The sequence below is a fragment of the Neodiprion pinetum genome, chromosome 4 (assembly GCF_021155775.2).
Source record: "Neodiprion pinetum isolate iyNeoPine1 chromosome 4, iyNeoPine1.2, whole genome shotgun sequence".
Classification (NCBI taxonomy): domain Eukaryota; kingdom Metazoa; phylum Arthropoda; class Insecta; order Hymenoptera; family Diprionidae; genus Neodiprion; species Neodiprion pinetum.
In genome coordinates, this window is record NC_060235.2 from 5,962,094 (window position 1) to 5,986,915 (window position 24,822).

Here is a 24,822-nt window from a genome sequence, read left to right on the forward strand (position 1 = left end):
CAATTTAGCGATATGTCATTTTCATAGGTACGGGGGGTGGGGGGGGTGGGGGGCCGAATTTGAATAACACAGAGGTACATTTTTTTATACCCAGCCGTGATCGCATGCGTTATCCCTTTGATCTTCCCTTATCGTAATGTGGTATAATAAAAGGAAAAGGGAATACAAGAGACGAGAATAAAATGAATCGAAATAAACGAAATCTGAAAAAAAAAAAAAAAACGTAAAGAAGAAATGTCGAAAGAGGTTTATCAATTTTACGATATAAATATACTAACTTTATTAATCAAGAATTGCAAAACGTAGTAAGTTCGTGAAAAACTTTCGAATCGAAGAAATTTTACACTAAATCTGTACTTTTTTTTTAACTTTTGTTTGCTATCGCGAAAATTGTTATTCGCAAATTTCAACTTCACTAAAATTACTTATGTATGGAAAATTATCAAATTCTTACACTGTGATCTTGAATAAAGGTTTCCCTGCCGAATCAAACTTTAACCTGAATAAGAAAAAAAGAAATAAAAATAAATAAAATCTCCCCAGACATTTCTATATGTTCCACATAATTCGCGACTCGTAACTATCTTCTCCGACTGTCGATATGCAAGGACGCGTACGTAAACAACGGGTTTCGAAATCAAGCCTGGCATGCGAATCGAATTTCCCGGTCAGGGGATAAGCGGATCGGTCAGTTTACAAAAGAAAGGGAGGGGTGAATAATTTGGTTGCTGAACCGAAAGGAGCGAGGGTTGTTTTCGGTCAATGTAACTGAAGCAGATCCGCAAACTTGGCGCTGTGTATTATAAAAGTGGAACAAAAACGGAGATAAAATAAGAAAGGAAAAAAAAAAAAACATCTTGGAAACGTGAAGAATATACAGAGACATGTCTTTTTTTTTTAACTTTTGACTTTTGTAACGCGAGGAAATCATTTTTTTTTTTATCCATACACATGGGGGGGGGGGGGGGGGGGGGAGGGTAATAAAAAGAAATATAAAGGAAAAAATAAGATGGAGTTGTTCGTGTTACAATATTTAGATACATGTGACACGTCATTCTTTTTTTTTTTTCAGACATGTACAAAAAATCGCGACAATGTTTGTACATTTACGTTTTTGCAAGGCACTGACATCTGTTGTTACAACCTCCATTCCCATATGCGTATGTAATAAGTATATATATATATATATGTATATACTTATATATAAAATATATATATAGATACAGTGTACACAAGGGGATGAATTCGCGAAACTTTTCCGAGCAACGTGTTATGATGATAAATAAAATTTGGCAAGTCTAGATCTTTGGAAATTCGTTCTCAAATTAGGAGAAAGAGAGGAAATGAATATAAAAGTTGTTTGATAATGTGGTAAGAATTATTGAATTTTACAAGAATTCACATATTGCATAAGATTGCGATAGAACTGTTTGTGAGAATAAATAATTATGCAATTAAACTTTATAATATATAGACAACGAGAATATTTTATCCGATATTTGTGTTTGTAGAAACTTTCGTCTTCATGGTTTGTCAGAAAAAAACAAAAAAAAAAAATAAAAAAAAATTCACCGAGTCAAATCAGCCGGGGTACATACCTGTGATAAATTATTCGCAAACAACGATCGTCTAATGTCGAAACGACGATGACGACGACGACGACGGGAGTGTCTGGAAAAAGTCGTAAACCCGAGGTGAAAGATTTAATCTCGTTCGTAGCAAATCAAGTCTGCAAACTCTCAATTCACCGTTTCGTTTTGCAGGTCTCACCGATCTAATTGTCGCTGAAATTCAATTTCAAACTTTTGTAAAAAGTTGAACAATTTCGTTCCTTTTCCTACCCGAGTTTCTCATTTTTTTCTCTTTCTCTTTCGCTCTTTACGAATTTTAGTATACTTTGACGTATGGATATCGTTGAAGGAGATTTTTTTTCACACGGTTTCAAGTAACAATGTTACGAATATTGAGAACGAGGTGAAAAAAAAAAAAAAGAAAGAAACATGCTTTCATAACTCGACTATAGGCCGTTAAAAAATTTAATACAAAATTTTATTCAACGTTAAAAAGATACCCTCATACATTTATTCAGACGGGTAAATAACTTGGAACGAACTGAAATGTCGACAAATTTTCAAACGAATAATAATCACCTCGATTCAAAATTATAACGTGGAAAAATAATTGTTATCGTGAAACAAAATTTATTTTATACTCGAGAAGCAATTAGTTGCAAATTATAACTGTGTACAGATTAAAGTTGTACACCGAAAAATCAGATAATCATTCCCTTTACCGACGATTAATGGCTCCAATTTTTTAACAGGTCTACGGTCAGGTGACTCTGACTTTTCGATACGGTAGGGAAGACGAGGAGGTGATGGGGCTCAAGTTTTGCAACGAAGCAGTCATGTGTTTGGCTCAACTATACCCTCCGTATCCGGGGGCAGAGCATCAGGAGACAAACACCCCGCTTCAGGTACGTAATCCGATCATTTCATGTTCCAGTTATACATGCCCACACTATCAGCGTAATCGTTGAACGAATTTTCATGCATTTCTGCTTTTTCTCCATAATTATCCGAACATTTTTCGTTCTTTTTTCAAGACTGAAAACGAAAGCGAAAAGAAAAATAAGGTAACCGTGAATATATATACAGTTCCCGTTTAAGAAACAGATTTCTATACCGAGAGAGTTACCGAAACTTAGCCAAGACACAAACCTTATTCTAGAATGTTCCGGATTGGGGGATATCCCCACTCTGGCTTACTTTGTCGGATGATCGATAACGTCGGCCAACTAAATGATCCAATGATCGATAAAGTCAGCCAGAGTGGGGATATCACCCAACTTTGAACATTGTAGATAAAGGTTTGTGTCTCGGCTAAGTGTCGGTAACTGACGAAATTCTAGAAACAGCACTGTATATTCACTACTATCTTCGAAAAAGAGGAACAAAAAAAAACAAAATAGTATTTCGATTGTACTTTTAAAAATGGAACTGGAGTTAATTGGCATTCATTTTACACAAACAAATAAAATTCCTCTCTAATTCTGTGTGAAAATAATCAAAATTGAAAATCTAAACGAAGGAGGTTACATTTTTTCAACAAGGTTTAATCCGATTGACTTTTCAGTTTGACAATTTTTCTATTCATATGTCTTCACGTATGATTCTCTTTGCGTGAAATTTCCATTTAAGTTAAACGTTTGACAAATTCTAAAAGTGGAACAATTTCCTTCGCAGAAGTTCGTTTGTATAATAATTACTATCCAATTATTATTCAGAATACTATAATAAATGTTGCATAATTCATGAGCCTACGAAAACATGAATTATCGATTCGAATCGTATACGATATTCTAAGTATATTCGCTGGAATATATCTTCGGTATCGTATCAACGGTGTGAAAAAATCTTTGCAATATACAAATTTTTCCTCCCACGGAAAATTTTGTCAATGTGATTTGAACTTGGGTTGGGAAATAAATCAATTTCAAATTATATTAATTCTTTGAAAGTGACTTATATTTACTCCCTTACAAACCACACGGTAAACAAGCACGCATGGAAAATTCTCTGGATGCTCGATGCGTGGAAATAGGCAAACAGTAATTCGAATGTAAACCCGAATCGAAACCGCAATTTGTCAAGTAGTGTAAATTTCAAATGGACTCAGAGGAATCGGCGAGTCAACAAATTGATTCAAAGTAAAGAAAATCCTTTTGTCCACGTACAGAACGAGGGATACCAGTGTCAACTCTGATGTGGGCAAACATCGTCCCGCGTTTAAAAGCAGCTCTGGTATTGTCCAGGACGAAATCGAACAGAGTTTCGCCAAGATTGCGGTACGCGGGAGACTTAAACAAATTGGCGATCCCGTATCGCGAAAGGGAAATTTTTTTTACTACCGAACGTATCGGGTCTCCGTCCAGAATCCCTGATTTCCAGAAGGGATTTCCCTACATTTCCGTCCCCAGCGATCAATCCAACGGAGCCTCCCCCCTTTTCGAACTTTCTGTATGACAATAAGATGAAAGACAAAAATGGAAGAGGAGAGGAGGGAAGAGAAATGTAACAAACGGGATACTCGATTCCGAAATAATAAGAGCTGCTAAATTTGCAAGGCGAGGTACCGGGGCCCTTAAATTTCATCACTTTTTCGTGATGAAAGAAACCCACTGAACCGAAAGCCAGACGCTTTCTCTTCTTTTATCACGGTGAAACGAGAATGACGAATTGCCCAGCCGAGCAAAGACTTATGCGTCAAAGATTGAGAGAAGTATAATACTCCCTTTTCAAGCACATGGCAAAAGAGGGAGAGAAAAAACGTATAGTATTGAAAAACAGAAGGAACTAAAAGGCGAGGGACATTGTCGCGAGTTATCAAGTCAAAATTATCGTTGAATCGTTCTCAACGGAAATTTCTTTTGTTTTTTAACTCGAAATTTGGTCTCATTGTACACAAAAAAAGTGTCATTTAATCGGATTAAAAAATTGTACTTGATTATTCGTATGAAGGAAGTAAATATTCAACATTTTTCCAACGTACGGATGGTCATATAAATGTGAAATTAAATTTTCTTTACAAGCTATAAATAATTCTCCGATCGATCATCGAATCATATTTTAGATTTGACAATATTTTCTTAAAAACAATGTCAATTCTAAACATCGAGATAAAGTTTGCGGGATAAATATTTATTTAAAATTCCGTGAAACTTAAAAAGGCAACGTGAAAAAAAAAAATCTGTAAAAGAATATTTTCCCTCTCTTAGCCGCGCGAATAAACTAAACGCTACAACCCAGTGTTTAATTAAATACTCTGAGTCGAGCTCTTGCAAATTACGTCCAGCATCGATTAAATTTCCCGATTGTGAATTTCCACGTGCAGAATTAATGAGTCGGATATATAATACGAAATCGTACAGATATATTAAAGAGATGATGTTGTTACTATTATCATGGTTGTTGTTGTTGTTGTTATTATATATATATATTTCAGAGATCGATGAGAGCTAATCTTTGACTGATAAAAAATTGTTGCAGAGTTCCTGCGAGACTTATGATATTTAAGGATAAGTTTTCTTCTTCAAAGGAGAAACCCGTCACGCGTGTCAATTTATGCGTACGAATATAGAGAGTAACCGTAATTTTCCGACTGTTTCATTCCGCACTTTTATGCCGAGGGACCTGCAAAGGACCGAAGCGATTTCACACACGAAAAATCCCACGAAAGTTACCACAGCATACGGATGGAGAAAAAATCGACTTGGACGTGAAACATCGAGTGTGTGTGTGTATATATATATATATATATATATATATACATGTATACGAGATAAAATGGTCGAGAGGGTTGTGTAAGTAAAGGAAAAGAGAAAGAGAGGAAAAGAGGGATGGAACAAATTAGGAAGCGGTTCAAGGGGCTTAAAGGGATGGGAACATTAACAGCAGAGAAAGAAAAAACTTAGGCCGGGGTTAAATAATACGACGGAAACCGGAAATCAGGCTGCGGGAGGCAATTAATATACTCGACAGAAGCGAAATTAACGTAGGAAAGCGATGCGGAATGTAATCGCTTGATCGTGATAAATGTGATCTATATATTAAACCTGCCTGAAAAAAAGTGAGTTTTTTTCATCATCCCAGTTGCAAAGTGGGAAGAAAAATTCTGTGTTTAAAACGTTTATGACCTACGCATGTAACTTCCGTGTCGAGTTTTCCAAAATCAACTTAAGAGAACCCGCAAAATTTTCTTGGAAAATGCTCGTTTGTTGTTCTCTCATTTGTTTCGTTTCGGATAAATCAAATTTGGTATCCTCCGCGGACTTCTTGTCGCTGGTCTCTTCAGAGTGTTTGGGAAAACCGCCATGTTTTAATCCCGTGAGATTTTCCGGAAAAAAGAAAGAGAATATTTTCAAGCACAGTTTGAGATGCAAAGAAATTTATGAAAACAAAACATAAAAAAATACATAGAATTCTACCACGATTCATGAGAAATCATTTTCGACGTGCAGAATAGCGGTTAGTCGGTATTTTTGAAACACGGTTGGTACATTTTTTCGAATCTCGCCACTTTTCAACATATTTCAACCGGGAAAACGGAGTTTTCCAGTGATCTGCCACTTGATGGAATACCAATTTATTTTTTTTACAGCACTTTTGATATCGTCCGATTGATAACTTATTCAAATCTATTTCCTAACAACAGACTGTAATTTTCGCAAAGAAAAACAAAAAAGAAAACGAATTAGGTGATAAAATGTGATATTATATTTATTTCGAATCACCATAACGAAGCTATAAAAACGTGCTAATATTTTCTAATGAGATAAAGTTTCAGTTTTATTTAAAAAATTCTCAGACTTTTATCAGTTTTTCCAAAAGGTTCTCACTGTGAAACCATTAATTCACCATGCATTTCCTTTTCACTGGAGTTTGGCAGAGCTAGGCGTGTTTTTCTCGCGTGAAACGAGAGGCGAATGTTGATTACAATATTCAAAAACTAGAACGTCACCGCGTCGCATCGCCTCGTCATCGTGAATTCATCGTGAATTCATCGTGAATATGAGCACGTCTCAAGCGAGATTACGTGAAATTGGTTATTGGAAGTATCGGAAACACGAGGCGTTCTACTTTGCGGATGAAAAATGTTGCGTTTTTCATTACATGGATACATATACATGTGTATATGTGCTTAAATAAAATGCGTATGCACGTGCGTTTAATACACACATGAACATTTGTGAACGTTCGATTCTTTCGATCTCTTTGTCGCGATGATGTATTTTTCCTGCGATATTTCCTCTTTATCATGATAAATAGGAAAGCTTTTTGTCCGCAACACTTTTGTTGTTTTTGAATTTTTATCATCCAAGAGACTTGAACGCTTTCAAATTGACAAATGAAAATTCCCTCAAAATTTGAGCTTTCCATATCAACTCCAAGATAATCCACTTTGTGATCGAAGTATCTTACAGAAATAACATGGAAAAAACTTTCTTTGATATTTGAAATTTTATAATTCGTTGACGAATACACCGGCGAAAATTGAAAGTACATATTTTTATGTACATATTTTAATACATATCGTACGGATCGAACCAACAAATCATAGACCTGACTGTATCGTTTGATGTCCAAAAAAATTTTTCAATTTGTTGCGGTCAAAAACGACAGCTTTGATTTTTCTAAATTTTACCGCCGTTTTGTAAAAGTGACGCGAAATATCCTCTGCATAAATATGGACATTTTTAAAATCGATAAATTTTTTTTTTGTAAAATCAAAGACTCGAAAACACATCTTTTAGTCATGATTCGAAAACGCGATGAAAATGGAGATGATTTTTTTGTTCTTTGTTTTTTTTTTTTCCTTAAATTTTGTCTAAAAAAAAATTTCTTCAAATTTATTTTTAATCGTCATTTATCGCAGTAAGATCCAAAGAAATTTCGCCTTGGTAAAATTCGATTTTCTTTTTAATTCAAGAGTAAAATGAAGAAGGCGATGCTTAATTCCAAAAAAAAAAAAAAAAAAAAATTGTTTGTTTCGTATTTTTTTTCGGACGACAGAAAGATCTGAAAACTTGAACACGTGATAAAATTGATCGTCCTATTCTCTTCGAAACACCACCCAAGTCATAAATGTTTTAGTACTTTTTTTACATCTCAAATTGAAACAAGATCGGAATTTCGAGCCTAAAAATCTGGCCAAAAGTTGGTGGATCGGTTCACGCGCCTGTAACGATCGTCGCGAAGAAAAGGACAATGCAAAAAATTTACTCACTCTCCATCCCTTTTCACGCAGGTGGTCGAGGGGCTTTGAGAATCTAATTTTAAATCACGTTACGTAGAGTACACGGTGTGTGTATATGGATAATCCGCTCCTAAACCAGCGGACTAAATTTTGCACGGCGTTGGAAAGTTTGGCACGAGAGCTGAGAGCTTATTTTCTCACTTGTTAGTCGCACTTATCGTCAGCTGCGTGATAACTCCGTTTTTTCCATCCTTATAAATCGTACAAATTTCAATTTTACACTCCGCTTATTTATGGGGCATTCTATACCAATTCGATCTGGGCCTGACACCATTGACTTCTAAAATTGGGCCCGGCGAATTTTTGTATGATTTTTGTCTAGTTTTTTTTTTTTCATATTTCCGACTCGAGTTGAATTTTCTACATTTTTTAAAACGATTTTTTAGCGATCGACGCGTTTTAAATATATGAAAAAATTTTTAAGCTTAGAGCCAGGGTGGGGAGTTTTTTTCTGCTGACTGTTTCAAGCTTTTTTCGAAAGAAAAAAAGACGTTAAAAAAATTGGAAGCGAGAGTTATTTTACCGTGGATGATTGATGAAATATTTCCACGTGTCACACCGGAATTTTGAAAAATTCTTCGCATTTTTTACAAGAGATCTTTTTTTGAACTTTCTTCTTCATTTAGCTAGTAAAGTTTTTTTTTCAATCGTAATCAATGAAGCAACCCTAATTTGAAATAATAGAATAAAAAATTCTAAAGTATGAAGTTTTGCGAAAAAAAGCAGACGAAATAAAAGTATTTTCATATCAAATAAAATTGTTGTACAAGTTATTTACAAGAGCCTTAGGACAGAAAAAATGAGATTTTTAATTCCGCTGATTAGATTCGACTTTTTTTTCAGTATATGTACAATTTATTCTTTTTCTAATAAAAAAAACCTACAATCTCTGTTGTTTTTACCACGATCTGCAAAATGTTACAAGGTAGTCAAACAATTGCAAATTTCGTCTCTTTTGTCTACACGGTTGAAATTACGATGCACACGAATTTGATAATCGATTTACGAGTTACTTTATCATACAATGCAAATATAATATTTGACGTTGAAATAATTACTGTAATCATAGATTATTCATCTATCTGTATAACTGTGGAAAGAATCTCCAAGTTTGAATAGCCATAAATATTCAGAACGAGGATAATAAAATCTGAACTTTTGATCGTAATCTTATTAATTTTATAATGTAAAGTCAACTGCGCAGTCCGGAAGTTTGCTGGTAATATATATTTAACACGTTCAAAGGTTGCGAAAAAATTTTGCGAAGTATCCATACTTATTAAAATTGTTTCTTCATTAAAGTTCTCGACTCTGTGATCTTTCCAAGATGAAAAAATCTGCGACGATAAACTTTTCCGGCAGACGGAAGCTGTCGATTATAAATATTGAACGACCATGTGATACACATGTATAAAATTGGTTCGATATAACAATCAGATAAAAGAAATTGCGCCAAGCGACGTAAAATTAGGTTAAAAAAAATTCGAAGCGAGTTTGATGGATGAACGGGAGGAAAAATGGAGTGAAAAACTCTACTTTTCAACTTGACGGTAGTGAAACTAGGCCGAGGGAATCGCGATTCTGATTCGAATGTATGAGTGGAAAAGGAGAAACGGGGTCAAAAGTAGAACGGCGACAAATAACTAAAGATTGCTTTCAAATGCTGGGAATATAAATTTCTGAATTTTTCCAACAGCTTAGAAACGGCTTCCTTTCTACACAATGAAAAATGAAAATCGGACAAACCGTTGGTTTATCAAAAATTTAAATATAATAGAATTTTATTGAACGACGCATTGTAACTTGTTGTCCAAAACAATGATCAGCGTTATGAATATATTACAAAATGCAAACGACGCGGATTATTAACCGAATGAATTGCGAATTTTTATGATAATTTATTATGCATATACATGTTTTTTTATACCGAATTCACGGTGGATATACCGTGGGGTAAATTTGACCCCGATACACAGCGTGAGAGTTAATAATGTGGGAAATAGATGATTTATGTGAACTGTAATTTCAGAATGAGGAAATTAAAAAAAAATAAAAATAAAAATAAAAATTTTCTACAGTCTAGTATAATTTCAGACAAATTAAAATTAGTGAGACTCAAAACATGTCAATTTGACATGGAATGACCGATATATACTTCAATATTTTCGATTCGGTTGTCTTTTTACAAGTAATGCAAGTAAATTCGAGCTGACGAGCAGATAAAACGTTAAATTACATATTTTGTCCTATTTTTATTTTTTTTCTTTCAACACAAACACGAACGCTCTGCTATTCGCTTAGAAGATTAATGGTTTTCGTATTGAGCGCCCTTTTTCCACTCTGACCGAGACTCATATTGGTATAAGCAAAATACGGAGTGACGACACGGGTAAAGGAACGGTGATAAATATGGGGTGGTTTTATGGGATAACGGTGGGATGTGAAGAAAAAGATAAAAATTTTTTTAAAAATAAGAAAAAAAAAAAAAATATATACATACATACATACATATATATACGTAGCAACACATCGAAATCGTACAAAGTCCCGTCGGACGAGGCGAGTGCAGTGCTTTTTGGCAAAGATATACTCGCTCGGCCGGCACCCTTGGGATTATGGGGATTCAAACCCCAGCGATATTCATTCATCCGCAATATCGGAATAGTAGGGAATGCAAAGGCTGAACAGCCATACAAAATAGAGGGGTTGAAATACCGAAAATTCCAAAATCCGGGTGTGCGATTCGTGGAATTTCGGTATATGAAAGAATAAAAGTACAGAAGCGTCCGAGTGAAAACTTTGCGGCATTCCGTGTGAAATCGATCGATTGACGTCCGTTTATAGCATTCGTAGATGCTTATGTATCGATACATCGCTTTCAAAAAATTTCAAAAATGCTACAGGTTAGGGTAAAAAATGGTCGATTTGGCACGGAATGCCTATTTTCTTTTTTTTTTTTATTACATTTTCTACATCTGTTGCAATGAATTTTTGTAATTGTATAAATACAATTTGACATTCTTGATTTATTCACTTTTTGTGTTTTTTTTTTTTTTTTTTTACGTGGTCGCTTTTAGATTCCAAACATTCAAACCTATCAAAGGTTCCAATTTGTTTGATGCGTTCTAAATATTTTTAGAAAATCATTTAATTTAGTGTTCGGATCGGTTAATATTTAAGACTGCTCGAACGAGGTAAAACAATTTAATTTTTTTAGGCACTCGAAAAATTTTGTATTGACAAAAATCGATGCATATGACGTTTTTTAAAAATATAAGGAAAAGTATAAAATGAAACGTTGAAAACGTAGAAAGTATGATCGCATATGCGTAAAGGCAAAAATTCACAGAAACAAAATATAGAATTGTCGTAATAAATGTGGAAGTATAGAAAAGTATACGGTGCATTCTATGCCAAATCTACATACATGTTCTGAAGCTATTCTCAAGTTTTGTTGAAACTTTTCAAGTTGTGAAACCACTAATATTATCCATTTTTGTCGCTTGTTTTTTATTTTTGTTTCATTTTTGAATCACGTGTATTCGAAAATTCTAAAAGCTCTACACATTTTGCAAAACTCTCAAACTGCTTCTACTAACTCCTTTAAAAATTCAGTCCTTGCTATCGCTTTAAAAATTTCGGATTAATAAATATCAATGTCCAAAGTTTTGAATATATGAAAAATGAAATTCTAAAATATTTTTTTTCTTTTTTTCTATCCCCACCTCAAAAATGAAACACTAACGATCGCCTCGCGAACTCGTCCCATCAATTGCAAATTGTCTACGGGCGGAAATTTCAAACTGCGTATCGTGTGATAGTTATAATTTTGCAGACTAAGTTAATTTACACAGAGTCATCGACTCGGAGGGGGGGGACCACCGCTGGTCCATAAACACGAGGCAAAATGCGTTTTAACCTCGTTGAATTTTGCTTGCACGATGCATTATTCACCCCAAAAACAAGCCAACTTCCTCTCCTCCGCTTCTTTGAAGAGAAATTGCTTTCTGCGGGTACATATTTCAGATACATGTATACACTGTAGGAAATACCAAAGTGTTGATTCGGTATTAATTTAAATTTGAAATTTCACTCGAGCTATTGAAAATTTACGGCCCTCGAATTGTTTTCACTCGGAATTTAGTCGACACCTAAGACAATTGCGGATTTTATGCCAATCTTGAATTTTAAAAGTGCTTCAAAAAACGGAAAACGAAAACAACTTTGTCAGGGAATCGATTTTGAAGTACCTAATCTGAACAATTTGCGAATAAAAATTATTGAAAATCTTTCGAGAGGTTAGAAAAAAAGTGAAACCACCATTAAAGCGTTAGAAGTTTATATTCATTTAAATAAATTCAAGCGTTTGACAAAGACGTGCAACAACGAACTTTCGAGATCGATCATATTTTCATGTTTGTCGAGAAAAAGAACGGGGTATATATGGAGAATTCCATGCCAATCCCTCAATCAATCAGACCCTCGTCATTTCTGACTTGTTTTAAAAAAATTTCTGTAATCGTCCTAATTCTGAAACTGCTCGATTATTTATAAATATCTAGATTGATTTTGAAAAGGATCTTTTTTTTAATATTCTTAAAAAATTCTCAGAAACTGTATTTGCTATTCGTAACATTTCAAGACTAAGCCAATGTTTTTTCTATGTTTTTCAGTACTTTCAATTTTTTTTGGCCGACTAAAATATTGTTTGACGTTTTGAAAATTCTGGAAAAATTCTCAAAACTCATACATTGACACGGTATAATACACACATCCTCAAAGAAATAATGAGAATATGAGGGAATCTACGTAATGTTAAGAGTACAGAATAAACACATCAATAGGAATAATTGAAAATGTTCAAGTGTAGATTTTCCGCTAAATCATCAAAAACAACCCAATCAAATGTTTATCTAAAGCCTTTATCCACAGCTGGTCGGTATATTTGACCTCCGGTCTTCAATCTGATTTTTTAGTGACATTTTACTCGCTCAACGCGAAATGCCTGCGGCTATTCGTCCAGTTTCCCAATTTCATAAAAAAAACCAATTGACATAAAAGTAACGCAACGAAACCACAATAAATAACAACGAAGATTCTATACCGTATTGTATATTGTATTTTTTTGCTTACCTCCAGATGTATGTTATATCATGTTCAATTTAATGAAAAGAAAATATTGAGGGGAAATTTTTCACGAGTTTGCGAATGTTTCACTCGTCAAATTACGATTGCTTTTTTTTTCTATAAAAAGGTACCGAGAGCAGATTTTTATATTGGATACACGAATCAGGATCATTATTTCTGTTATTGGCATCCTTTCTTTTCCCATTTTTTTTTTATTTATTTTACTCATACCACTCGGAAATTTCATATGTACAACGTACAAAAAGCTGGTGCCTCATGAATTTACCACTCGAGAAAAGTTTCTCTTCTTCTTCAAACTTCTCACGCGACTTCGCAGCGCTCCACACATAAGATACACAAAAAGTTGCGAGACGAGTTTTTCTAACTTGCATGATATTTTTTCATCTCTCCGGGAAAACAGCTTCAGACCACGCTCTCCTGATTCAGAGTTGAACCTTGCGATGAGTGCGAGACCCGCTTGTACCTTAATAAATTGGTTTTGCCTTTTCCTTAACCGAATAAGGATGGTACAGTTTCTATTTGAGAAACTTTTTTAGGTCGTGAAAAATTATGAAACAAATTGCGGAATAATGAATCAACCAACGAAATTCTCGCTGATTATTTATTAATTGTACAGTTGAGATATGAAATTTGACAAACGATTTCAAAGGTTTCAAAAAATTTCACGCATTTCAAAAAATTACAGAAAATTTCAAAAGCTTGCAAAATATTTTAGACAATTTCAAGCGATTTCCGAAGATTTCAAGAAATTTCAGACGATTTCAAAAGATTACAATAGATTTCAGATGATTTCAGATATTTCTAAGGTTTCAAGAATTTCAAAGGATTAAAAAAAGATTTCAAATGATTTCAAAGAATTGCAAAAGATTTTGACAAATTTCAAAATAATTCAAATGATTTCAAAGGAATACAAAAGATTTTGACTGATTTCAAAGATTCCAAACACCTCAAAAGGTTTCAAGAGATTACAAATCGTTCCAGATGATGTCAGGAGATTTCTATAGATCTCAAAGGATTACGAATGATTTCAAGTAGTTTCTATTAATTTTTGGAGATTGCAGAAAAATTTTAAATTCTAAGTGATTTAAAGGATTTCAAAGGATTTCAGAATATTGTAAATGATTTCAATAGATTTCTAAGGATTTCAGAAGATTTGCGAAAATTTAAAGGATTACGAAAGATTTCAATGTTTTCCAAAGATTTTAAATGACTTCACGGGATTTCAGAAGATTTCAAGAGATTTCATAAGACTACAAAATGCTTCAAAACTTTTCATAGATTTCAAGAGACTTAAAAAGATTCATAGAAAGGAGATTTCCTCGGCACGAACGGAAAAAAAATCGATAAATTAAAATGAATCAATTCTTTGGAGAAGTATTCAAATTTGCAGTTGAGATTTCTGTAAATTTAGCTTCAGACTGGAACATCCGATTGCAATAATTTTTTACAATACTTAATCATTTTCAACAGAGAAGAAAACAAAGTCACGAATACTCGTTACAAAATTGTGAATATATAGAAGGATTTCAATTCATGCGTATAGCAAATGAAATTTCATTTTCATCCCAAATGATATTCGGCCCGACATAATTTTGTTCGAAAACGTTTACGCATTAGCAATACCATAAATTAGGGGAAAATAAAAAAAAAAAATTAGGGGGCTGTAAATGTTGCCGCTCCCTTTGCGAAAATTAATGATGAAATTCATCTGTGAACGGGGGGTTGGGTTGTACATTTTACGAGAGTGTAAAGTAACGTGTTGTAAACCGTAATGTAACCGCAGAGAATAAAAACACGGAAGACATTTCCCACCTCCGGCAGTAATTTAATAATCCTTCGGCAGTAATCTTGCCGAGGTAAACTTTTACTAAAATTACAATTTCATCGAACGGTACAAGCAAATTTTTTTTTTTTTTTTTTCTGTTGCTTCGAGAAGTATTTCATCGATATTATCTCGACGGAGGATTTTTCTTTGATTACATTTTTTTTTTTTTTTTTTGTAATGCGATTAAAAAAAACTTTTCTTCCATACGTTACTCCAATTGTTTACAAAAAAATGTATATATGTAAAAAAAAAAAAAAAAATCGTTTCATCGGGCCCGAAATTCTTCCAAATATTTCAGGTTTGAAAGATTTTTTGAGGGTGCAAATAATTAAGGCTCGATTTTGTTAGAAATCATCCTGCAGTGTTTTGAATTTTTCCCAACTTTTTTATCTTCCAATCTGTTTGAGAGTCAGAACTAAATATCCTAGATTATTTGATTTATCTGTAATACTTGATTACGTTTGTTTGAAATAAATGTACTATACTTAAATATGAATGCAGAATTTGAATAGTTCAAATTTTCGTCAAACGTCGATCGTATTTGTATTTGTATAAATTTATCAACACAATTTTATGGTTAGAAAATATTTATGAGAAACGAAACACTATTTCGTATTCCAACTGGAGAAAATTATTCGTGAAAAAAATGCAAGCAAAACTTCTAAAACGAATTTGACGAATTGAAAAGAAAAAGATCGAAAACGAAGTCGGATTAACAAACTGAGAAAATAGAAAGAAATTCTACTTATCGACGTCATCTGAGGAATTTTGGTGAAATAATTTCTTTTTTTCCCTAATTTCTTAAACCGACTCCGTTTCCGGAAAAACGAGGACACGAAGTTAATTCGACGTAGAATCTTCCGCTCTACACGATGTTCGAGTAATTTTTCATCCGTCGATAGAAGTTTTTGAGGAAAACGCAAAAAAAAAAAAAAAAAAACGTCAAATTTTGCTGTTTTCTCAAAGCGCCAGCTACGCGGCTCAAAAATCATTTCAGATCTCAGTTTCTGAGGGTCGAAAACTTCCATACACAAAAATCCAGCAACGTCCCGAAGGTTTTTAATTCAGGCCTATTTTCACTGAAATAGAATACAAGTAGATGAAGTAGAATAAAGAATCTCCTAAATAATCGTAGCAGCGAGAAGAGCCTGAGGCGGAAATTTCTCAGGGACGTATTTACGGAACAGGCGAGGCCCTGCGCAGCGCAATTTGCAAAACTAAATGACGCGAGCCGGTCGAGGCCATAACCTGCAAAAAATGTGCTTTCGGGTAGAATTCGCGACCCGACTGTATTTGACCCTGGCCTCCCTCAAACCGCGCACTCGCACTGCTTCGACACGACGAGCCCCAGCTGTAGGAAATTGCCCCACATCCTGCAGGGAGAGAAACACCCTTGAACTCAACCAGGAAATATTTGTCGCCGGAATTATTCGACAAATCTAATTATTATATACATTAATCAACACGATCAACGAATCTCCGAATGTGTACAGAAAATATATTAAAATATATACGATATACAAGTTTTTAAACTTTTCGTATCATTTTTTTTGATATTTAATATTCTTAGCTATTAAGAGATTATTATTGTTTTTTTTTTTTTTTTTTTTGTTTTTTTACGATTACAATAAATTTACAAATTAACGATGTATTCTTTTTTTTACACTTTGAGAGGATACGAATAATCGTTATTCTATTTACGTTCTCCATCATATTTAATCGTTATTCTATTCATTTAGCAGGGCAAACTATTTGACACTTTGAGGACTCGATAGAAATAAAGAAATAAGAAAACAAAATAAAGTAAAACCGTGAATACGTAATTTCGAAACTCGTTATATTCTTTAACAAACGATAATTCATTTCGTCAAAATCGAATTGTTGTTGTTGTTCTTGTTATCATTATTTTTATTATTACTAAACTTGATAAAATAAAGTGTCGGAGGAAATTAAATTTATATTATACGTAGGTGGCAAAAATTTCGTGAAAAATTTTATAAAAATTGAGAATACTTTTGTTATTCCACACAAATATGAACTCGATTTTGAAAAAAATAACTTTTTTTTTTACTATCGAGCAAAATGTGCGAAGAATTTTTCCGATCACTAAAAGCGAGGTTATCAATCTGTCCACCACGGGGAGATGAAAGTGTGTATAAATATATATATATATATATATATATATATATATATATATATATATATATATGTGTGTGGAGTTGAGTAACGGCTTGAAGGATGTAAAAAATATTTGTAAACGTGAACGGCAGACACGTTACATTACACCGCGACTGCCGATATTTTCTTCACGTTTGAAAATCAATTTCCTCCTCTGCTCAGACGAATCGTTCGGAGTCGTATTTCAAAATCGTCAGGTGTACACTAGTTTTTTTTTTTTTTCTTTTTTTATGAACACTTTGCGAACATAATTCTTGAAAGCGATTTGTTTCACATAATTATCGCCCCTCTTTTCAATTGTTATAAGTAATGTGAAATAAAGAAAAGAAAAAAGAAAAAAATCACACCAAAGTGCAAACCAAATCGATTTATATTCATTCGCTCAATTTTTTCATCGTATTTTGATCCTCGGTTCAAAATATTCGTTCGCTTATCTTTTTCGCCTGTCAATTTAATATAGGGGACGATAAATTATAAGAAACGAGTAGCTTTCAGGAAGGGACACTTTTCAATTTGAATAACAATGAATATATATATATATACGCGTAAATGTACGCATAATTTGTGTCGTTGTATGTATAATTTTGTATATATTATTTCATATAATTATTTATATACACGTATACATATACAATATACGTACAATATACATGTATACTTGAACATAAGAAAAAAAAAAAAAAAAAAATCCCCGGAGAAATTAATTTATCCACCGAGTAGTAAACAGAAGAAGAAAAAGTATATTAAAAAGATGAAAATAAAAATAAGAAAGAAGGAGGGAAAGAAAAAAAAAATGAAAAACATGCTGTTAGTGGTACAACAAAAACACGATAAAGCTCTTATTGTTAAAGGATAATTTTTCAACGTGATGCATCAAAGAAAATAACCAGAAGAGAAGAGAAGAAAAGAGAGAATTGAAGAGAAGAAAGGAGCTTTATTCGTGAAAAATGAAGATGAAAAAAAAACACGAGAGAGAGAGAGAGAGAGAGAGAGAGAGAGAAAGGAAACGAAATTAAGAGAGAATGGAGAAATTATATGCTCCGGTAAATAACACAGGTCTGCAACAAAAAAAACTGCACAGGTTTTTTTATTTTATACAGTTTCTTATAAAATGTACACTCACTGAAACCGGGAAAAGTATACAAAAAATTTCATCGCGACAGATTTTTTGGTTATTTTTTATTTATTTTTACTTTTAATTTCTTTAAACTCGTGTTCGTAGTTTCGTTTCGGGTGAAACTCCCGTTTAATTTGAAATTTGGTATTCTGTTCTTGACTCTAAAGATCCGATGCAAAATTGATTCCTTACTTTCGTTTAATATGTATTAGAGTGAGACTCAAGAATGAATACAAACGGAGAAAGAGAAAATGTAAAGCGGAAGCGTCTTCGGAGAAGTATAAAAGAGAAGATGAAAAGAACGAACACGGAATGTTAAATACATTTCGCGAAGAAACTGTTTGTTCAATTTTATAAGAAATATTGTTTGATTCGTTGTAACAAGATGGTGGATTTTTCATTATTGTTATGCTATTTTTATGCAAACACCTTGTACTTTGCAAGCATACCGCATACGCGATGGAGGGAAATGAAAGTCATTTTCGAATTCAGCACGCCCGCAAAACATAAGATTTTATTTATTAACACGTCTTATGCGGTTGAAAAAAAAATAAATATGTATATATATTTTCGACGCGTAATAAAGTTACCCGTCACACGCATAATGACGATGATAATAATGATCGATTATAAAAGTATTAATTGTAATAATAACAATGAATAAAGAAAGTGTGGAGAAAAGCTGAATATAAAACTTTGCCTTTTTCAATTTTTGGCTAAATTTAGGGGTGAATTTCTAATACCGCAAACGGCTTAATTATTCCCGCATTATGTGGAAATTATAGTTATAATGTATAAGGGGAGAGAAGATAATAATATTATTATCAAAAATTAGCATATCAGATACTGAGTGAGGAAACTTTTTTTTTTTTGTTTTAAAACAATAAATTTTTTACACGCAAAGTCGTTTTGTTCTTTCCACCCGAACCGCATTTCGTACAATTTTTTATCCCAGGTACTGTATATTATAAATTTATGTATGAATATTATATAAATCATGTATACGTATATTTGTGTGTATGTATTAACGAGTCTCGACGCACCGAGACGATGGTGAAAATTTGATCGATGACAATGGAGGAGCAGATTTCATATATGCAGATGCAATTTTACTACCCGTTATACCATTTTCAGTTTTTCGCCTTCACGCCTCCGGGGCTTGCGTTGCGGGTATATAAAACGAGTACAGGTACATAGAAATATATATGGGGCATTCTATTAGAAATCGGTGACGACGACGTGCAGAATCTTTTACTAAATTTTCTCAATCTAACTCCCGAACGATTCAATATTCTCACAGATCCCGTTCCTTCCTTTTTTCGGGAGGGGGGGTTACATCGTTTTTTTTTTTTTTTTAGGTGCGAATTCCCACAAATTTCTAAACTCTGTCCTGATTTTTATTGCAATATATTTCGATGAAGAGACGTGACGATTTCTTTTTTCTCTCTTACATATTCGAATAATTTTCTGTTATTTCTCATTTGCAAGTTTTATATTGGAAATATTTAAAACTAAAATGATTTTTATCACAGTAGAGAATTTTCGATCGATTTCCGGCGATTCGAGTTTTTTATTCATCCGTGATATCTTGATTGAGAAAAATTAAAATTACAGTCGAGGATTTGAGAAGGCTTGCAAAAATTTTATGAATCCACTTCCATGGTGAAAAATTTTCCTTAACGCAGTGTCCATTGATTTATTAATTCGAATTCTTTATCTATACATTATGAAACTTGATTTATGCTGAGTTACAGAGGCAAAAAATGAAATTTTCAAAACGGATAAGGATGAAGGAAGCGAAAATTGTTTCACTTAAATTCGAAACAGTCTGATTACAAAAGCCACAAAAATAAGCAAAATTTTTTACTTGACAAAACCGTAGCTCAAAAAGAATTTCATCATATCAGAGAAACAAAAAAATGTATAATATATTTGAAATTTCTTTTTAAGCATGAGAAAACAAAATTTGAATCAAGATCGAGGGTGGAATATTGCATACTCGCAAAGGTTCGGATGCGATGCGGTTATACGACGCAGCGAGAAAATGAAAAGTTGAAGGAAAATATAAGAATAGCGGGAGACGAGATTAAGTAGCTACTCTGGTTATGAGAAAGAGCAGCAGCTCGTCTCGTCGGTAGAAAAATTTCTTCGAGAATGAAACCCGTCCATGCAGCAAGCTCCGTGATGTAAGCTCAGGATTTCACTGCTGCGCGAATCGTCGCGTCGAATTTCGAGATACGTCAAGAGCAGCAGCTTTTTTGGTGACGCGCCAAGTAGATACGTAAAAAATTTCAAATTCCTTACGTTTCAGTAAAACTTGTCGTGTATGAGAGTTTTTTTTTTCATATGGTAATTTTTTGCTTTTTTTTATATTCATGTTGACGATTATTGTTTTTCATTTCTTGTGTGAATAATTGTCGGTTTCAAAAGTTTTGAAAGAAAATTTACTCGAGAAATGATTACTTGAAGTGTTATATATTGTATTTTATATACGGTAGAAAAATAATACAGTTTGTGTAAGTGCATGATTTTGAAAACTTTTGCAAACTTGCGCATATGTACATACCGAAAGCTCGAAGTCCTTGCCGTACCTTCTGATGATAGAAGAGAAATAAGAAGAAGAAGAAAAAAGAAAGAATCCATCATCTTATGAGATAGAAAAAACCAGAGGCACAAAGTGGACAAAAATACGAAAAACCTGGGTAAAAGTCAAAAAGTTAACTGATTTATCCGAATTTGGTTAATCGGGAGATTTTGGTGGCGCTTATTACGAATCCGTTATCAAATTTACAAAATTCCAAAATGGCGGATCCGATATAGCTACTGAGTTTAAGAGAATGCTCGTAAAACGTAGAAATTGTACTGGAATTTATCACTTCTTATTTTCAAGAAAAGTATTATTTTTTTATATTTATTTGATAGACATGTATATTAAAACTGTTCTTGAAAAGAATTAAATCGAATTTCGATGTTAGCAACCCTCAAATTAGTTCGAATTTAAAAAAAAAATTTTTTTGATGTTTTTTTTTCCCTCTCCATATTTCCCTGCCCCTAGAAAGCCTTAATTTTTCTCATCGAAAAAGCGTTGATTTTTCGAGGTTTTCTAATCAAAAGTGCGTAATTAGTACAACAACAATGATAAAAAATTTTCTAAACAAGCAGAATGAAGGTAAATTTGTCCCGTTTGAAACGGCGCTTGATAAATTTGGCTACCTCTATTTTTGACTACGCTGTCTAAATTTTAGTGCGGCAGGAAATTTGACTTACGAATCCAAACTTTTGAACGGTCAAGAAATTCAGTGAAATTATTCTTAAAGAAAAAAGATATTGTTCGCTGAAAATAATAAAGAGAAATTCAAAAATTTCGATCACTTCATCTTACTCATTGTAAGATGTGATAAGATAAGGAGGAAGATGAGATTATCAAAAGTTTTGAATCCAATTATCAATAGAATCTGCGAAAGTTGAATATTCATGGATACCAAGGTGACAAGAAAAAAAAAAAAGTTTCGCAGTTCAGAATAGTAGAGAGTAAAATTTTCTGAATGACATGTGAGTAATGGCAGAACTAAATTGACGCTTTCGAAGCAATTTGAAATAAAAAATCGTTCATCCAAACTCTTTTTTATAATGTCAATTTTTGTCCTTCTTTAGCATATTACGATCAATACGCAACGAAACAAACGAAAATAAAAAAAAGATTTAATTTTTGCTCACGAATTTCCTTGAAAGCAAAAGAAGTTGAATAGCGAAAGAATTCTAAACGCTTTATGAAAGGTAAAAATACACCCTGTCACGTTCATTTTTTTTTATTTTACGCGCGAAAATTATCGCGTTTTTTCGCGATGTTCGCCATAGCATTGAGCAAATGCGAAATGAACGACCAGAGATTGTTTTTTTTTTTTTCTTTTCTTTGCTCTTATCGAGTAGATGTTTCTTAGGCGTATTATATGTATCATATAACAGGAATATATTGCCAAAGTTTGTATCGACCCCGTGCAGAGAATGTCGAGCCGAGGTTTGTCTCCCTGCAGCAGGCATTATGCCGGGCTCACATTGACGTACAGCTAAGACGCGGCTAATGGTTTGAATATCGTTAGAAGGCATGCATGCAGCGAACCCGCTCAACCGTTACGCGTTTCTTCCGCATCAGCGGACTCTTACATTTCAGCTTGATGCCCACCATGGAAGAACAACCTCTTTTCATTACCCATGTCACTGTGCGGCGAAATATAATTTTGGTAATTATGCAAAATGCAGGGAAAATAAGTTCGCAAATGGACAAGAAGCTCGATTCGTATCCGAATTTGAGAAATTCCGAAAACGCCTAATTCCGAATTATTTGGCGGCGAAACTTGAAGTAAAGGAATCAAACTTTGAAGAAACAACAAGTGTCGAATGTTCGGAAACCCGACGGTTCAATGTTTCGAAATACGAGATTCCCAAAAGTAAAGTTCCAATAGAGCAAAATTTCGAACATTTAAATACAATCACACAGCGTAGTTTACTCAACGAGTGGGTGTAAAGAATGTGAAAAACCGAAAATCAGAATGACCAGGATTCCGAACGTAAAAGTATCGAAAATCCAAAACAAATAAATATCAAAGTGGTGAAATTTAACCAAGCCAGAAATTAACAGATCTCAAAATCTTCGATCATTCGGAATTTCGATGTTTCGGATTGAGAAATTTTCTCATTTTAGCACTTTCGGAACTTTGACTCATCAGGTTTCGGACCGTTCAAAACTTACAATGCTTCGTAAAAGTTTGATTTCTGTCCTTCGACTCGCGCCACCAAAAAATCAGGAATTTGATGCTTACTTGTCAACTTGTCAAATTCGGAATTTCAAAAATTTCAAAATGACATAAATAAAGAAACAAAAACGCCAAAAAAAAAAAAAAATAAAGTACACGCTCGCCTCCTGAAACGTGCATGTATTAAATTACACACCCGAAGAGCTGTAATTATTATGCAACGAGGGTCGGCGGAAAAGCGTACGTAAAAGGGGCGAAATCGCGTTAAGGGCAAAGTGGATGGCTGACCAACGCCTGACTTGATCCACTTGCCAGTCGGACGCAGCACCGGACAGCTCTACGTGCGTCTGATGTCGACGGGCAGCTACTACTTCACGTTCGGCCGTGCGAAGGGAAGGTGGGAGGAGGCGGCAAGAGGGGCGTGGTGAGGAGGTCGAGTTGCATTCGAATGCAGCGGCCCGGCCGACCGATAATGGACCTCTACTACTGCCTGGCAGATCGCGAAATGACGTCGCGTCGTGGAGTAATTCAATGTTTTTTATTGTCTCGGATGAATATTTAATTTTGAAAGCATTTGTTCCAAGTATTTTCGAGGTCAAGGAAACCGATTATTACCGTAAAAAGTACGATTTTCCGCGCATTTGTACAGGTTTTATTTCTGGAAGTTGACGAATTTTTAATCATTTTCACAAACGGCGTCATAGAATAAATCGTTATTTACTGTGTCTGAGATGAATTTTTCATTTTGAAAAACACTGAATGGTACTATTTTTGAGTCCAAGTACGAAATATCAAGAATTACAGAGTCAATGTGATTTATTGTAACGGTATAACTGTGGCTTGTATTAGAAAAAATTGCACAACAATTGCGTATTTGAACTGAAAATATTAGTCATCGATGTTTTTCAAAAGAAAAATTCATCCTGAAGAAAGAAGATGACGGTTTGTTCTGTGACGCGATTTGAGAAGATGATAAACAATTCGTCTACTTTGAAGGCTCAAAACTGTATGAATGCGTGAAAAAAAACGAACTGTTTAGGGTCATAATTGGATTACTTGGCCTCAAAAATACTTGAAACACTTGCTTTAAAAAGTAAATCTTCTCTTGAGACATATCGCAGGATTTAAGAGATTTCAAACGACTGCGAAAATTTATTGAGTTTTCTACACTAGATTTTTAAGGCAGTAAGCCCCTTGTTTGGAGCGTTTTTAATTTGGTAGAAAGTTTTCCTTAAAACTGTTCACCTTTATTCTTGATACAACAGTTTCTTACTTCTTACGATAATAATCGAAGCACTTCGTTGTTACGTTATTTTCAAGATACTTAAATAATCCCATTCGATTTGAGTTACTCGTCAACTATAGGAAATCACGAATAAGACGATCATCGTTACATCGTTTCAATGAAAAAACAAATTTGTTACATCAACTATTACGTGGATAAAATTATATTTGTGAATACTGGATCTTCTGTTAATTGCAACAATGATCTGATCGTTCAGTTTTCAATATTTCCGAAAAATTAAAGGCCGCAGCCTCTTTTTATCGTTGCAATAACACCAATCAAATTATCGTAACAGTAACAAACAGAAAAAAAATACATCAAGATTTACTATACTCGATAAAAAAAAAAAAAAAACAACAATACGACAACATTACTACATTTTCTGACTAGAGCTATAAAACTAATTTTCACTTTATACCCATAGCAATATTTTTCGGTCAAAGTGCGACATAAAAATAATCAAGTCCTTTTTAAAAGTGTAAATAATTACAGATATTTCTCTAGGTGTGACTCGAAGCGGTGAGAAAACTGCCAGAGGCACTGAAAGCTTGTTAATTTGTTTACCGTATGAAACCACCCCATCCCAACCTGAACAACGGGATCTCAGTAAGCCTCATCCAGACAGGTTGTCGGCTGCAGAATCGCACGCAAATTTGCTAAACGATAAAGCTGTACATGATATATTATTACATTACACGTA

General features: G+C 33.8%; 2 protein-coding genes across 8 annotated transcripts in view; one reads left to right on the top strand and one right to left on the bottom strand.

Annotated features, from left to right (window-relative positions):
- The window catches only part of LOC124216877 (14 kDa phosphohistidine phosphatase), a 127,036-nt gene that overhangs the window by 67,686 nt on the left and 34,528 nt on the right, over positions 1 to 24,822 (bottom strand). The window lies entirely within an intron of this gene.
- LOC124216871 (arrestin homolog) overlaps positions 1 to 24,822 on the top strand; it is a 96,002-nt gene that overhangs the window by 38,437 nt on the left and 32,743 nt on the right. For all 3 annotated transcript variants that reach the window (XM_046621932.2, XM_046621931.2, XM_046621934.2), the window contains exon 5: positions 2,324 to 2,476. In XM_046621932.2, the coding sequence (XP_046477888.1) occupies positions 2,324 to 2,476 (153 nt within the window). The remainder of the gene's footprint in view (positions 1 to 2,323; positions 2,477 to 24,822) is intronic.